Raw genomic sequence first — 18,460 nt, forward strand, 5'->3', positions numbered from 1 at the left:
ATTTAAAGTTAAAAGTTTATTTTGTTTAACAACAACAGTATTGCACATTGATTTATTAATCATTGGTTATTGGATTTCTAACACTGTAATTTTGACATATATAGTCTCAGAGAGGAAACCTGCTCCATTTTTCCATCAGTAGCAAGTGATCTGTTATATGCACCATCCCATAGACACAACAACACATACCACAGCATTTGATATTCCAGTCGTGGTGCACTGGCTAGAACGGGAAATAGTCATATGGGCCCACCAACAGGGATCAATTCTAGACCAACATCTAATGAGCAAAAGTGAGATGGATACATTTTTTAAACAAGTTGTAAAATAAATGGTATTCTATTTCTTACATATTCTTTAAAATCAGTCCAAAAACAGATTTAAACACCTTTTCCAACTAAAGGGTATTCTATTTCTTACATATTCTTTAAAATCAGTTCAAAAACAGATTTAAACACCTTTTCCAACTAAAGCCTATTTACGAGGGTAGAGCTTGTAGTTAACTCATGTTTAACCAGCTAATCTATCTCATGGTCCATTCCTTGACGTGGTAAGGTAGCTTGCATGTCTCAATGACTCGGAGAGCTATGCCAGCTGGAGCATCAGCTCCGGGTAGGGTCACCAAGCTGGACTGGTCAAAGGGTAGAGACTAGACTAATATGGACCGGACAGACAGAGGACGCGAGTCAAGAAAGACAACTGTCTAGGAGAAGCAAACTTCACCATCAAAACTCGGCTGGAGAGGCTCAGAATTCTAGTAAGGAAACTCTCCAAGGAGAAGGAAAACTCCAAACTCAAAACAAGTCCACTGAAGTCAGAGTACAGAAGCTATGCAAAAGCATCAGCATGGAAACCGAAAGGAAATGTTTGTACATGCACCAAGCTCTATCATCATCATCATCATCATCATCAACAGGATAATCAAAAAGTTTGTTTTATTTAACAACACCACTAGAGCACATTGATTAATTAAGCATCAGCTACTGGATGTCAAATTTGGTAATTCTGACTCGTAGTCAGGCTAATCAATATGTACATCACCAAGTGATCAATTTCGATTGTGCTTTGTTTTTCATTGGATGATATGGCATTGGTGACCTGATCATCACCACGGAGCAGCCAGTCTTATGTCTTTAAATTATCACACGTGTGTTAACAATGTGTGTTATCAAAAATAACCAATGGTGTTCTCGTCAATGGGTGCATAAGAAAATGTATTTATGATGTTACTTCATTCTGGGGCGGGAGGTAGGCCAGTGGTAAGGATGGTGCATATAAAAAGATTCCTTGCCGCTAATCGAAAACAGTAGCCCATGAAATGGCGACAGCGGGTTTCCTCTCTTAATATCTGTGTGGTTCCTAACCATATGTCTGACACCATATAACCCTAAATAAAATGTGTCGAGTGCGTCATTAAATAAAATATGTCCTTCCTTCTTTCCTTCAATCCTTATTTCAGTCATGAAAAAGCTCCATTAGTAGAAAACATGGCAGTCAACTGAAAACAGCTTGTTAAATGTTAAATGCAGTCATTAGTCTTCCAGCCGAGAAACCCGTTCCCGACAAAAACACATTGTGACGATCTCCATAGCAACAAGTAAACTACTGGGTATTCGTCTTTTGAACTCCTCTCAATTCACAACTGACTTCACTCAAACTAATGCACATGAACAATAATATATTGCAACAAACTAAATCTTTGAAACTTATTTTCTTGGCTTGTTTTTCAAAATCTATGAAGATGGTCACATACTTTGTCTGGTTTATATTATTCTTGCACAAGACATTTTCATTAAAAACAGCAAGCCTTCTGTGAGAATAAAACACGACTTGTCTCAACCAATATAAAATGTCAAATTTATGGAATTTATTTTGACTTGAATAAAAGATGAACGTAGATCTACTCGAATGGTAATTTCTAAAAAGTCGTCAACAGCCTTAATAAAGAACCTCATTCAGAAAGACATTTACTTCTATTTTGACTTGAATAAAAGATGAATGTAGATCTACTCAAATGGTTATTTCTAAAAGGTCGTCAACAGCCTTAATAAAGAACCTCATTCAGAAAGACATTTACTTCTATTTTGACTTGAATAAAAGATGAACGTAGATCTACTCAAATGGTTATTTCTAAAAGGTCGTCAACAGCCTTAATAAAGAACCTCATTCAGAAAGACATTTACTTCTATTTTAGTGTTTACTCAAAAATAGTTGTGCATGCAATACTTATGCAAAGCACTTTGTAGTTATTGAAGAACATATGAATTACCCTACCTTATTGATATAAATGCTGAAATGTCTACTAATATAGCACCAACATCTGCCAAAGATCACCTTTAAATTTAACCTTAAAATAGCCGTCTGTCTCTCTCTCTCTCTCTCTCTCTCTCTCTCTCTCTCTCTCTCTCTCTCTCTCTCTCTCTCTCCCCACACAAAAACAAAACCCCATCTTAACTCCTTATTCAAGTACTAAACTTTTAGCCTCCTTTTGCTAACAAACCCCCACCCCACTCCCAACACAATGTCTAGACCTGCATCTGTGTAATTTAGATTTCTGTTTAAACAGACATGATCTCAAAACTCTCGTTGGGTGACAAGTATTTATAAAAATCTATCTTATGCAGATGTGTGAAAATCACCCAGGGTGCATTTTGTCAGTTCCACATGAATTCAATTTTTAGACAGGAGCCCACTGTGATAGCAAAATTAGTCATTATAAAAATGTCTACCGACCATGTCACTATTAAAATGGCAGAAGCAGGTAACTTTCAATGATTCCCATCAAGATGATAATAATATGGAGGCGGAAGTATGTGACAGAATTGGTTTCTGCCAGAGGGTAAAATGGGTATGGTACCATATCCGAATGTTATGCAGATTTTGACCAAATTTACGCCTCATATCATTATTGTATGATTTTCTTAACCCATTTTCTTTCTGTTTGAGCAGGGCTAGTTCTGGGTGAGCAAAATATTTCGCCAAATAGTCTATTAAATTAAAAAAATTGCAGAAATCAACAGTTATTTTCTTTAAAATGTCAATTATTACATCAAATTATTTCGCCAAATTAAAATAAAATTTGCCAACTGCTTTCAAAATTTGCAGTTGGTGAATGCCAGAGCTAGCCCTATTGAGGTGCCCATACCCACTATTGACTGTGGTTGCATTCAGCACACACATTGTAAATATTCAATTCCATAGCACCATACCCAAAACATTTCTTTCCGGCAGAAACCCTGCTGAAGTATGTGACAGCATTGGTTTGTCGATGAGTGTGTGTGGTCGTGCGTTGAATTAACTTAATACTGTTAGATAACATAAAGCACTAGATCTAAATACATCTGATGCTACAGTTTCTTCCAGAAGTGTTAGATAACATAAAGCACTAGATCTAAATACATCTGGTGCCAGGGTTTCTTCCAGAACTGTTAGATAACATAAAGCACTAGATCTAAATACATATGATGCCAGGGTTTCTTCCAGAACTGTTAGATAACATAAAGCACTAGATCTAAATACATATGATGCCAGGGTTTCTTCCAGAACTGTTAGATAACATAAAGCACTAGATCTAAATATGTCTGCTGACAAGCCTTCTTCCAAAACTGGTTTCTTGCGGATATGGAGTCTTGACTGTATCCCCACTTCTGAAGGCAAATGAAGTCATTACATGGTTTGCTTTATAGATGTAAAGCTTTAACCACGGAGTGTCCGAGAGGCATACATAGCAACAAATGAATGATAAGTGAAGACTGTGGCTTGACTAGGTGGCCATGCATATAGCCGTGGCTATATACACAGCAAAAAAACAAAACAACATATAGTTGCCATGTATAAAGTCTTGAATTCATTATACACGGCCACTATGATGTAAATAGTTTCTCCATTACGATGTAAATATAGCCTCTCTGTTACACTGCTGCATGACACGGACTCCTTGAAAAAGCATCCACGAAACAATTCAGCTACTTTTGAACTTTCTCAAGATAACACCACTCGCAATCCGAACCCTTAAAAAGAAAACCACATTCAGGGTAGGGATTTGTTTTCACTAATTTTTACCCTGTGAAAAAAATTCCTGGAAGCTTTTTTCCGCGGTGCCGTGTGTATATACGTATGTATGTCCTCACTTCACGCCCTGGCAGTTCGAACCAAACATGGGACCATTCAACACGGTTTTCATAAATCATCCTAAAAAATCCTCCTCAACGAGACGTAAGTCGTCTTTGTTACTTCATGTTTGAGAAAAACACGGTAATTAGCGAGCTGTGGTCTAGATCACGCTAGCCGGTAAACTGTCGAACATGTCATTCTTGCCAGGCTGGGTACTACCTCGTCGCCGTGGCAACGTGGGATGTTCAGGACAACCGTTGCTAAGGAGCAGTTCACAACATTCAGTAGAACCTGAGCTTTTTGCATACCACAATGCATTTCTCCCTTCATGGTCCACCACCTTGACACTGGCATTATTCTGAAGAAAGGAAAAAAAAAGAATATTATATTAAATTACAGTTTCATTGTTATGGTAACAGCACAGCATGTTGCAGCACAACCATGTTTTTTTTTAAAACAAGGTTCATAAACAATTTTTTTTTTAAATTCAAGCACTTTTTTTCACAGTAAAATTATAGTTTTCAAGGGCTTTTGCATTCACCATATTCCGACGCCATATAACTGTAATTAAAATGTATTGAGTGCGTCATTAAATAAAACATTTCTTGTTCCCTTCCTTCACTGTATTCAGATTGGTAAAACTTATCTCATATATATTTGTCGTATTCTTAACAGAGTATCCAACAATTTTCAATATTTGTGAGAATGTAACTTGACTCGATAACTCGATAATATGACCAAAAAAACCCTGTTAATAATACTAGCTGACTAATTTGGGAATTACAAGAAAAAAATTTGAGGAAGATAAATTTTAACATTTATCAGTGGAAATATGCAATTCAAGCGTTCGCACACAGAAGATGTGAACACGAAAAAAAGAAAGAAGTGTTTTATTTAACGACGCACTCAACACATTTTATTTACGGTTATATGGCGTCAGACATATGGTTAAGACCACACAGATGTTGAGAGGAAACCCGCTGTCGCCACTACATGGGCTACTCTTTCCGATTAGCAGCAAGGGATCTTTTATTTGCACTTCCCACAGGCAGGATAGCACAAACCATGGCCTTTGTTGAACCAGTTATGGATCACTGATCGGTGCAAGTGGTTTACACCTACCCATTGAGCCTTGCGGAGCACTCACTCAGGGTTTGGAGTCGGTATCTGGATTAAAAAATCCCATGCCTCGACTGGGATCCGAACCCAGTACCTACCAGCCTGTAGACCGATGGCCTAACCACGACGCCGGTACATGTGAACACGACGATTCGGGCACATTTTGTCCAGTATCGCGTCGCGATTCACTATACAAGTTGCTGAGATCGCTACACAATTCTAAAATGTTAAACAGTTTTCAAAGTGACAAGCAATTGCTGAATTTGACACTAAAATCAGTTTGACCGGCCTCGGTCGCGTAGTGGTACATTAGTGTCTAGGATCTTTTAAGTGTATTTTATCACAGAAGATGACACCTAGTAGATGATGTGTAGTTTTACATCATTAAATATTCATTCATTCATTCATTGATGGGGGCAGGATGTAGCTCAGTGGTAAAGCGTTCACTTGATGCGCGGTCAGTCTAGGATCGATCCCCGTCGGTAGACCCATTGGGCTATTTCTCGTTCCAGCCAGTGCACCACGACTGGTGTAACAAAGGCTGTCTATGTACTATCCTATCTGTGAGATGGTGCATATAAAAGATCCCTTGCTGCTAATCAGAAAGAGTAGCCCATGAAGTGGCAACAGCGGGTTTCCTCTCTCAATATCTGTGTGGTCCTTAACCACATGTCTGATGCCATATAACTGTAAATAAAAATGTATTGAGTGTGTCGTTAAATAAAAACATTTCCATCCTTCATTCATTTATTGATGTTTACAAGACCCATCGTTCCACGTACCCACAACAACATCTGGACGAAGACGACGTTCCCGAGGGCAGCAGCAATGTGTAGCGCCGTGCGGCCGTCATCCTTACTGTAGGGAGCGTTGATGTCGTCCGGCTGGCCGTGACCCAGTATAATAATGATGTTACGGATATCCTCTCTCACAAGAGCATCGATTAATTGCTGAAACAGCAACACCAAACACATTACACACATACACATGAACCAGGATTATAATGATCATGATGTTACGGATATCCTCTCTCACAAGAGCATCAATTAATTGCTGAAACACCGAGACCAAACATAATATATTACACACACATACACATGACACAGGATCACAATGATATTACGGATATCCTCTCTCACAAGAGCATCGATTAATTGCTGAAACACCGAGACCAAACATATTACACACATACACATGGCCCAGGATCACAATGATGTTATGGATATCCTCTCTCACAAGAACATCGATTAATTGCTGAAACACCGAGACCAAACATATTACACACATACCCCAGTGGGCACACGACGTTTTTTAGACGTCTATTCTTGGTCATGATTTTAGACATATTTTCTTTGTTGTATTTTGGTCGTTTACACGACGCGACTTAGTTACTTGAAAACTACATGTTTTAGACGTCTATTTTTGGTCATGTTTGGGATGCATATTTTAGACATATTTTATTAATTAGTTCTGATATCCATATGGATCATAAAAAAAGTGCATAAAGACCAAAAAAATAAAAATAAAATTGACATGCATAATGGAATATATATTTCTGTAGAATGAGCCAGAACATGTTTTTAAGTACGTGGAAACTGTGTCAGCGCATGCGCCGACATTTTGACGCAGTCTAGTTAGCACACGTGGTGTAACAGCGCTACACTGGAGTAGTGTTGATAGGTATGTTGCCTTTATTAATATCAATTACTAAGTTAATTACCCATAGAATCAGATTAAGTACAGATGTATGTTGGACATTGTGCCTTAAGACGTACAAGGCTGACAATGTAATTAAACTGAATGATAATATCGCAGATCAAATCAGGCGCCATTTTATAGGTTTTTTTTACTGTGATTTTGTTGTGGTTTTCGGTGATCACATTGGAATCTGTGGTAGCAAAGTACCTAACCTTTGTTTTTAAGCTTGCTTTAGCACCTTTAGGTTATAATATTTAGATACAAAATTGCCCTGGGAGTCATTAAAAAAAAATGCCCGGGGGTCGGGGGGTAACTAATTTAAAAAGGGGAGGTAATTGAAACCTATATTTTTATCAATATCGTTAATTTTGTTGCCAAATAATGATTTATTTTGCATTGGTGGGGAATTTATGTGACTAGCATTTTTGTGTAGTTGACTCCCTCTATGTACAGGATCTGCCTGTTGATCTGCCAAGCAGATGACAAAATTATAGTTTTGGCCTGTTTTATTGAGATACTTAATTGACGTATTAAAAAGATGTCTAAATGGCGCATTAAAAAAGACGTCTAAAAGACGTAATCAAAAAGACGTCTAAAAGGCATATTATAAAAAGACATCTAATTGACGTATTAAAAAGATGTCTAAATGGCGCATTAAAAAAGACGTCTAAAAGATGTAATTAAAAGACGTCGAAAAAATATGTCGAAAAGACGTAGTAAAAATTGCGCAATAATTTCTTTCACTGGCAACTAAGATTTGTCAGTTATTAGACGTCGTTAAAAGACGTCTTTTTGACGTCTATTTTATGCAATTGTGCCCACTGGGACACATGGCCCAGGATTATAATGATCATGATGTGACGGATATCCTCTCACACAAGAGCATCGATTAATTGCTGAAACAGCAGCACCAAACATATTACACACACATACACATGGTCCAGGATTATAATGATGTTACGGATATATCCTCTCTCACCAAAAGCATTGATTAATTGCTGAAACAGCGAGAACAAACATATTACACACATACACATGGCCCAGGAATATAATGATGTTACGGATATCCTCTTGCACAAAAGCATCAATTAACTGCTGAAACAGCCACATGAAACATATTACACACATACACATGGCCCAGGAATATGGGTCGATACCAAAATTGGTAACATTTTGTGTCCCGGCTCTAAATTATATTATAAAATGTATATATTTCCCAATTTTTTTCACAGAATATTACTTTGACATCAATGTACGAAACCACACATATTTATAATACATTTCGAACATTAGTTTTAAAAAACATCAGTATTTTATTTCAGAAATTATGCCGAAATCTCATGTCCCTTGCAAGCGGTGACGTTATATAAAGTTTAATATTGTGTTAAAAAAGATATTATTCTTTAACTTTTTCTGCATAAATGTAAACATGAGATATTAAGTAATAATACTGTGCTATTATACTTTATTTCTGATAATTCTATTTTAGGAATTTTTTACTAAATATGTGTGTCCCTTATATACATGTCCATACTGTTACCTCCATCATAAAATGTTCATAATTGGAGCTCCATGAACTGGGTCTTGTACTTTCTACATACAAAGGATCTTCCACTTTCTGTCTTATCATTTGAATGTGGCCTTAATTCAGTAACTTGGACCAGAAGACACAATATTTTGAACAAGTATATTTCTTTGCATACAAATTTTGAGCATCCATACTGTTACTGTCTTAGCATATGTCAAAATTAGAAATTACATTTTAAAACATTTAAGGAAATTATGTTGTCTAAGAGCACACCATGTACCAACCAAGCATTCTACATTTGACCTTGACCATGTGTACATAATTGCTAAAATATTCAAAAATTGTCCATACTGTTACTTCACCCCTTGCAAGGGACATAGATTTTGGCACGATTTCTGAAATAAAATACTGATTTTTTAAAAACTAATGTCTGAAATATATTACAAATATGTGTGGTTTTGTGTATTGATGTCAAAGTAATATTCTGTGAAAAATTGTGAAATAATATAATTTAGAGCCGGCACCCAAAATGTTACCAATTTTGATATTGACCCATATAATGATGTTACGGATATCCTCTTGCACAAAAGCATCAATTAACTGCTGAACGACATGAAACATATTACACACATACACACGTACCTACGGACACAAACATACAAGCTGTGTCAGGCCAATACAACTGTCATTGGACCTATAAAAAGACTAATATGAAAACATTCATTTAATAACATAATACTACACACATACAACCAGCCTCAGGCCAATACAACTGACTTTAGACCTATAACAAAACCAATATGAAAACACCCACTTAATAACATATATACAGCTAACATACAACCAGCCTCAGGCCAATACAACTGACTTTAGACCTATAACAAAACCAATATGAAAACACCCATTTAATAACATATATACAGCTAACATACAACCAGCCTCAGGCCAATACAACTGACTTTAGACCTATAACAAAACCAATATGAAAACACCCACTTAATAACATATATACAGCTAACATACAACCAGCCTCAGGCCAATACAACTGACTTTAGACCTATAACAAAACCAATATGAAAACACCCACTTAATAACATATATACAGCTAACATACAACCAGCCTCAGGCCAATACAACTGACTTTAGACCTATAACAAAACCAATATGAAAACACCCACTTAATAACATATATACAGCTAACATACAACCAGCCCCAGGCCAATACAACTGACTTTGAATGAATGAATGAATGAATGAATGTTTAACGACACCCCAGCACGAAAAATACATCGGCTATTGGGTGTCAAACTATGGTAATGCACATAAATAAAGTGATGATCAACATCAATATAAAAATTCAAGGTTTAAACAAAAACAGTGTAAAGAACTGTGCAAAAATACAAATACAAATATCACAGAATTTTACGGACACCAAATTTTACTCTAAACTTCAATTTGTGCTGTATTGGCCATTCTCAAAGAGAATGTTACACCCCTGCACCACGGTGAGGTTACAGCACACGCAGGGGCACAACTGACTTTAGACCTATAACAAAACCAATATGAAAATACCCACTTAATAACATATATACAGCTAACATACAACCAGCCCCAGGCCAATACAACTGACTTTGGACCTATAACAAAACCAATATGAAAACACCCATTTAATAACATATATACAGCTAACATACAACCAGCCTCAGGCCAATACAACTGACTTTGGACCTATAACAAAACCAATATGAAAACACCCATTTAATAACATATATACAGCTAACATACAACCAGCCCCAGGCCAATACAACTGACTTTGGACCTATAACAAAACCAATATGAAAACACCCACTTAATAACATATATACAGCTAACATACAACCATCCCCAGGCCAATACAACTGACTTTGGACCTATAACAAAACCAATATGAAAACACCCACTTAATAACATATATACAGCTAACATACAACCAGCCTCAGGCCAATACAACTGACTTTAGACCTATAACAAAACCAATATGAAAACACCCACTTAATAACATATATACAGCTAACATACAACCAGCCCCAGGCCAATACAACTGACTTCGGACCTATAACAAAACCAATATGAAAACACCCACTTAATAACATATATACAGCTAACATACAACCAGCCCCAGGCCAATACAAATTACTTTGGACCTATAACAAAACCAATATGAAAACACCCACTTAATAACATATATACAGCTAACATACAACCAGCCCCACGGCCAATACAAATTACTTTGGACCTATAACAAAACCAATATGAAAACACCCACTTAATAACATATATACAGCTAACATACAACCAGCCCCACGGCCAATACAAATTACTTTGGACCTATAACAAAACCAATATGAAAACACCCACTTAATAACATATATACAGCTAACATACAACCAGCCCCACGGCCAATACAAATTACTTTGGACCTATAACAAAACCAATATGAAAACACCCACTTAATAACATTAATACAGCTAACATACAACCAGCCCCAGGCTAATAAAACTGACTTTGGACCTATAACAAAACCAATATGAAAACACCCATTTAATAACATAAATACAGCTAACATACAACCAGCCCCAGGCTAATAAAACTGACTTTGGACCTATAACAAAACCAATATGAAAACACCCATTTAATAACAAATACAGCTAACATACAACCAGCCCCAGGCTAATAAAACTGACTTTGGACCTATAACAAAACCATATGAAAACACCCATTTAATAACATAAATACAGCTAACATACAACCAGCCCCAGGCCAATAAAACTGACTTTGGACCTACAAACAAAACCATATGAAAACACCCATTTAATAACATATATACAGCTAACATACAACCAGCCCCAGGCCAATACAACTGACTTTGGACCTATAACAAAACCAATATGAAAACACCCACTTAATAACATATATACAGCTAACATACAACCAGCCCCAGGCCAATACAACTGACTTTGGACCTATAACAAAACCAATATGAAAACACCCACTTAATAACATATATACAGCTAACATACAACCAGCCCCAGGCCAATACAACTGACTTTGGATCTATAACAAAACCAATATGAAAACACCCACTTAATAACATATATACAGCTAACATACAACCAGCCCCAGGCCAATACAACTGACTTTGGACCTATAACAAAACCAATATGAAAACACCCATTTAATAACATAAATACAGCTAACATACAACCAGCCCAGGCCAATACAACTGACTTTGGACCTATAACAAAACCAATATGAAAACACCCATTTAATAACATAAATACAGCTAACATACAACCAGCCCCAGGCCAATACAACTGACTTTGGACCTATAACAAAACCAATATGAAAACACCCACTTAATAACATATATACAGCTAACATACAACCAGCCCCAGGCCAGTACAACTGACTTTGGACCTATAACAAAACCAATATGAAAACACCCACTTAATAACATATATACAGCTAACATACAACCAGCCCCAGGCCAGTACAACTGACTTTGGACCTATAACAAAACCAATATGAAAACACCCACTTAATAACATATATACAGCTAACATACAACCAGCCCCAGGCCAATACAACTGACTTTGGACCTATAACAAAACCAATATGAAAACACCCATTTAATAACATAAATACAGCTAACATACAACCAGCCCAGGCCAATACAACTGACTTTGGACCTATAACAAGACCAATATGAAAACACCCACTTAATAACATATATACAGCTAACATACAACCAGCCCCAGGCCAATACAACTGACTTTGGACCTATAACAAAACCAATATGAAAACACCCATTTAATAACATATATACAGCTAACATACAACCAGCCTCAGGCCAATACAACTGACTTTGGACCTATAACAAAACCAATATGAAAACACCCATTTAATAACAAATACAGCTAACATACAACCAGCCCCAGGCTAATAAAACTGACTTTGGACCTATAACAAAACCATATGAAAACACCCATTTAATAACATAAATACAGCTAACATACAACCAGCCCCAGGCCAATAAAACTGACTTTGGACCTACAAACAAAACCATATGAAAACACCCATTTAATAACATATATACAGCTAACATACAACCAGCCCCAGGCCAATACAACTGACTTTGGACCTATAACAAAACCAATATGAAAACACCCACTTAATAACATACATACAACCAGCCCCAGGCCAATACAACTGACTTTGGACCTATAACAAAACCAATATGAAAACACCCATTTAATAACATAAATACAGCTAACATACAACCAGCCCAGGCCAATACAACTGACTTTGGACCTATAACAAAACCAATATGAAAACACCCATTTAATAACATAAATACAGCTAACATACAACCAGCCCCAGGCCAATACAACTGACTTTGGACCTATAACAAAACCAATATGAAAACACCCACTTAATAACATATATACAGCTAACATACAACCAGCCCCAGGCCAATACAACTGACTTTGGACCTATAACAAAACCAATATGAAAACACCCACTTAATAACATATATACAGCTAACATACAACCAGCCCCAGGCCAGTACAACTGACTTTGGACCTATAACAAAACCAATATGAAAACACCCACTTAATAACATATATACAGCTAACATACAACCAGCCCAGGCCAATACAACTGACTTTGGACCTATAACAAGACCAATATGAAAACACCCACTTAATAACATATATACAGCTAACATACAACCAGCCCCAGGCCAATACAACTGACTTTGGACCTATAACAAAACCAATATGAAAACACTCATTTAATAACATATATACAGCTAACATACAACCAGCCTCAGGCCAATACAACTGACTTTGGACCTATAACAAAACCAATATGAAAACACCCACTTAATAACATATATACAGCTAACATACAACCAGCCCAGGCCAGTACAACTGACTTTGGACCTATAACAAAACCAATATGAAAACACCCACTTAATAACATATATACAGCTAACATACAACCAGCCTCAGGCCAATACAACTGACTTTGGACCTACAAACAAAACCAATATGAAAACACCGATTTAATAATATAAATACAGCTAACATACAACCAGCCCCAGGCCAATAAAACTGACTTTGGACCTATAACAAGACCATATGAAAACGTCCATGTAATAAGATACTACTACTACTACTAATAATTATGTGTATGTCAAAAGACGTGCATAAATTAAATGCTTATGTTCATGAGCTATTCTGTCTTTTAAACTTCAGGTACTACAGCAAGTCTATTAATTTTTTTTTTACCATCTATCAATTTAAAAAAAAAAAAAAATTGTTTAGCACCATTTTATCTCGAACACCTATGCTTGTGCCCACCATATCTCCCGTTCCCTGAAATACATGCACACACAATTCCAACAACCCAGTCCATAATCATACCACAACATGCTTCAAGGAATATTTATCATCCATTAAAAGGCTTTTGTAGGAGATATCAATAGCACTATAATTTGCAATATCTCCTGCGATATTCTCCTAGGAGATATTGCTTACGTCACTGTTTATGTTTCAGCACTAAACCTGTCAATAATTCGGGACTTCGCGCCACTGTCGTTCTGCTAGTTGACAAGTCTACCGCTGCCAAATATAGTGACATTCAACCCACATTACTGACATTATTTACAATTGTCACAAATGAAAAGAATTATAATGGATGATAAAAAGAATACCCACCTCATGTCTTGTGATATCATAATTTATCAGCACTTTTTGATAAAAGTATAAAATCCTCAGCATGCCTCGGATTTCATACTTTTATCAACTCGTGCTGATAAATTATGACATCACAAGACACTCGGGGAGTATCCTCTATATATTTTACCTGATTTAGAGGTATATCAACGTAAGGTAATTGAGGCAAAAATTCCTTTTCTCCATATTTTGCCCTTATCCACCTTTCTTTTTCATCTCTGCAAAAAGAAACAATAATAAAAAATAATAAAAAAATACATTTTTTTATTTTTTTAATAAAGCTGAATACACAATATGGGGAGGGGGGGGGGGGGGCTTTTTTCTTGAGGTTTCAAATCCATGGTTGAAAAGCAATTGAGCTATTACATGGCACATCTACAAACTGCTTGAAAACATATATGAAGAGTTTATTTCCAAAACATGATAATATAGAGGTTATTACCTTAGGTGTTTTGGTATGGTAAGCATAATGCATTATTTGTATTCCTAATATATGATACTGACGATATCGAAACACATGAATGTAATAATCTCTTTATCGTATAATCTAAAGCTTAATATTTTGCTTTAACTGGTCATTATAATAGTCCAATAGAAACAGAGGTTACAGGATAAAACCATTTTAATAATACCACAGGCCTCCGCGGTGTCGTGGTTAAACCATCGGACATAAGGCTGGTAGGTACAGGGTTCACAGCCCAGTACCGGCTCCCACCCAGAGCAAGTATTAAAGACTCATTGGGTAGGTATAAAACCATTTTAATAATACCACAGGCCTCGCAGTGTCGTGGTTAAACCATCGGACATAAGGCTGGTAGGTACAGGGTTCACAGCCCAGTACCGGCTCCCACCCAGAGCAAGTATTAAAGACTCATTGGGTAGGTATAAAGCCACCACACTCTCTTCTCCCTCACTAACCACTAACAACTAACCCACTGTCCTGGACAGACAGCCCAGATAGCTGAGGTGTGCACCGAGGACAGCGTGCGGGAATCTTAATTGGATAAAAGCACAAAAATAAGTTGAAATGAAATGAAATAAAATAATACCTTGGCGAGTTCCCTGAAGGTTTCTGCCGGCCTTTCATGTTTCCTTCCCAGACCGAGTTACACGTCAAGTTGCCGATTCCCGTCATCACTTTAATAAGCTCAGGACTGAAACATCAATCAAAGATTCAATGATAGATTCAACACCTAAATAGGTTTTATTTTGAAAAACATCACAGGGTTCATACTAGAAAGTTTGTTTTGAAAGAAAGAAATGTTTTATTTAACGACGCACTCAACACATTTTATTTACGATTATATGGCGTCAGACATATGGTTAAGGACCATGCAGATATTGAGGGAGGAAACCTGCTGTCTCCACTTCATGGACTAATCTTTTCAATTAGCAGCAAGGGATCTTTTATATGCACCATCCCATAGACAGGGTAGTACATACCATGGCCTTTGATATACCATTCGTGGTGCACTGGCTGGAAGTTTGTTTTGTTTAACAACATCACTAGAGCACATTGATTTATCAATAATCAGCTATTAGATGTCAAACATTTGATAATTCGGACATATAGTCTTACAGAGGAAGAAGAAGTTTGTTTTGTTTAACAACACCACTAGAGCACATTGATTTATCAATAATCAGCTATTAGATGTCAAACATTTGATAATTCGGACATATAGTCTTACAGAGGAAGAAGAAGTTTGTTTTGTTTAACAACACCACTAGAGCACATTCATTTATCAATCATCGGCTACTGGATGTCAAACATTTCGTAATTCAGACATATATAGTCTTACAGAAGAAACCTGCTACCTTTTTTCATTAGTAGCAAGGGATCTGTTATATGCACCATCCCACAGGCAGAACAGCACATACCAAGGCCTTTAATATACATGTTGTGGTGCACTGGCTAGAAAGAGAAATAGCCCAATGGGCCCACCAACAGGAATCGATCCTAGACCGATCGCGCATCAAGCGAACACTTTACGATAGGGCTATGTCCCGTCCTGGGTTAATATTAGATTCATAAACTAAAATGTGAATGGACAAATCACAGGTTTGTTACTAGATTCAACATCCAGAGGGTTTTTTATGAAGCGATCTTAGCACTAAGATCACTTTAAGTATACGAGGCAGCTATGCACTTAAGATGATCTCAGCACTAAGACTGCTTCGTAAAATGGGACCCAGGGCCTCTGCTTATGAAACTTTAGAGTCTTAGACTCAAATATTTAATGATGGAGTATGCATGCAATTTGTCTGGCATTGCCATGATAATAAACATCCCAGACTTGATTTTTATAAACTCCGGGTCACAAGTTCATTAGATTTTCTCAAGTGAAAAAGTGTATGTTAACAATGCCCAACCAAAGACTAAAGTAGTATACAAACCCTGAGAATGAGACGAAATGACCATATCAACAAACACACACACACACACACACACACACACAGACAGAGAGAGAGAGAGAGAGAGAGAGAGAGAGAGAGAGAGAGAGAGAGAGAGAGAGAGAGAGAGAGAGAGAGAGAGAGAGAGAGAGAGAGAGAGAGAGAGAGAGAGAGAGAGAGAGAGAGAGAGAGAGAGAGAGAGAGAGAGAGAGAGAGAGAGAGAGGTAGAGATAAAGATAGAGAGGACAAAACAATCACACAAAACTTTTTTCAAAAGAATCTGTTGTACGTCTCTTTAAAACTTAACGTCATAAAATATTAGTGTCTTGTATGGCCTCGCTAAATTCCCTAAAATGTTATGCTTGCAAATCATTCCTGATTTAAAGTACATAAAACAAAGACTCACGGCCAGTCATCAAGATTCAAGGACCTGACTTTAGATATATGAGTTCCTAAGTTTCTGTGAATGCCCGAACACTCAATACAGATTAAAGTACATAAAACAAAGACTCACGGCCAGTCATCAAGATCCAAGGACCTGACTTTAGATATATGAGTTCCTAAGTTTCTGTGAATGCCCGAACACTCAATACAGATTAAAGCACCCAAGTTTATACTTGACCAGTCAGGATCTGGAACAGAAATTTAGCATAACAATAAAATAGACAATGGAACAAAAGGAACATTTCTTTAACATCCTCAAAGACCAAGAAAACATTAACAATGTTAAAGTTTGTTTTGTTTAACGACAACACTAGAGTTCATTGATTTATTAATAATCAAATTTTGGATGTCAGTACATTGATTAATTAATAATCAGCTATTGGATGTCAAACATTTGGTGATTTCGACATTAAGTCGTAGAGAGGAAACCCACTACATTTTTCCATTTGTAGCAAGGGATCTTATATGCACCATCCCAAAGACAGAATAGCACAGGATGTTCACGGTCTGTGATATATACCAGTCATGGTGCACTGGCGACTACGGGAAATAGCCCAATGGGCCCACCGACAGGGATCGATCCTAGACCAACCATGCCATCAGGTGAGTGTTTTACCTCAAAGTTAAAGTTTTGTTTTGTTTAAAGACACCACTAGAGCACATTGATTTATTGTTCCTCCACTTACTTGGAGCACCACAGTCTGCACAGACATTGTTTCCCCGGACATTACGTATTGCCTGGATCCCCGCAACATCAGTTGCCGACAGCTTCTGAAACATACAAACAACACTACAGCACACGACAGGCGAGCTTGTAGCAGGGTTTTTGTTTTCAAATATGACTTGTTGCCTATGGCTTTCACTTTGAGAATTTTAGTTATGTTCAGTAAACTGTGGAAAGTAGGTCACAGTGACTTACATGTAGTAATAGTACACGACACACCGCCATCCCAAGTTGTTCCTACGTGTGAGGTTTGATGGTCCTGTATGCATCTGTATGCAAGATATGGTCCAGACAAGAAAATGTTAACAGATGGACATATGTACAGACAGATGGATGGACAACACCATACCATAATACGACCCATCATAGATGGGCGTAAAAAAAATTGGGAAGTTTTAGTTTCAGTTCAAAAACATCTCATTAAGCTAAGTTAGAATTTAAAAGAGTAATACTATGTAATACATGTACTTGTATTTATTCTAATTACTGTTATCTATTTTGTATTTTGAAATGCTATAGGGGAGGGAAGGAGTATTTGTCAAGTGTTACGTACCACTTTTAAAACATATCTTTATATAATAATTAAAAAAAGGTGAATTATTTACATTCAGATTGGAAATATTTTTCTCCAAAATTGGGAATAAAAACCGACATCACCTTTGT

The 18,460-nt window shown here is 36.9% G+C and overlaps 1 protein-coding gene across 10 annotated transcripts in view; it reads right to left on the reverse strand.

Moving 5' to 3' along the window:
* Nucleotides 1-899: 899 nt before the first annotated feature.
* The window catches only part of LOC121385171 (arf-GAP with GTPase, ANK repeat and PH domain-containing protein 1-like), a 128,377-nt gene continuing 110,816 nt past the window's right edge, over nucleotides 900-18,460 (reverse strand). For 8 of the 10 annotated variants that reach the window (XM_041515728.1, XM_041515727.1, XM_041515724.1 and 5 more), the window contains 6 exons: nucleotides 17,760-17,844; nucleotides 17,144-17,261; nucleotides 15,288-15,392; nucleotides 14,369-14,456; nucleotides 6,015-6,182; nucleotides 900-4,471 (listed from right to left, as the gene is read on the reverse strand). In XM_041515728.1, coding sequence (XP_041371662.1) covers nucleotides 4,274-4,471; nucleotides 6,015-6,182; nucleotides 14,369-14,456; nucleotides 15,288-15,392; nucleotides 17,144-17,261; nucleotides 17,760-17,844 — 762 coding nt within the window. In that variant the 3' untranslated portion in view covers nucleotides 900-4,273. Of the gene's footprint in view, nucleotides 4,472-6,014; nucleotides 6,183-6,244; nucleotides 6,390-14,368; nucleotides 14,457-15,287; nucleotides 15,393-17,143; nucleotides 17,262-17,759; nucleotides 17,845-18,460 lie in introns of those variants that run through there. The other 2 variants (XM_041515721.1, XM_041515726.1) reach the window with 2 other exon arrangements.

Source organism: Gigantopelta aegis, chromosome 11 (genome assembly GCF_016097555.1).
Source record: "Gigantopelta aegis isolate Gae_Host chromosome 11, Gae_host_genome, whole genome shotgun sequence".
NCBI lineage: Eukaryota > Metazoa > Mollusca > Gastropoda > Neomphalida > Peltospiridae > Gigantopelta > Gigantopelta aegis.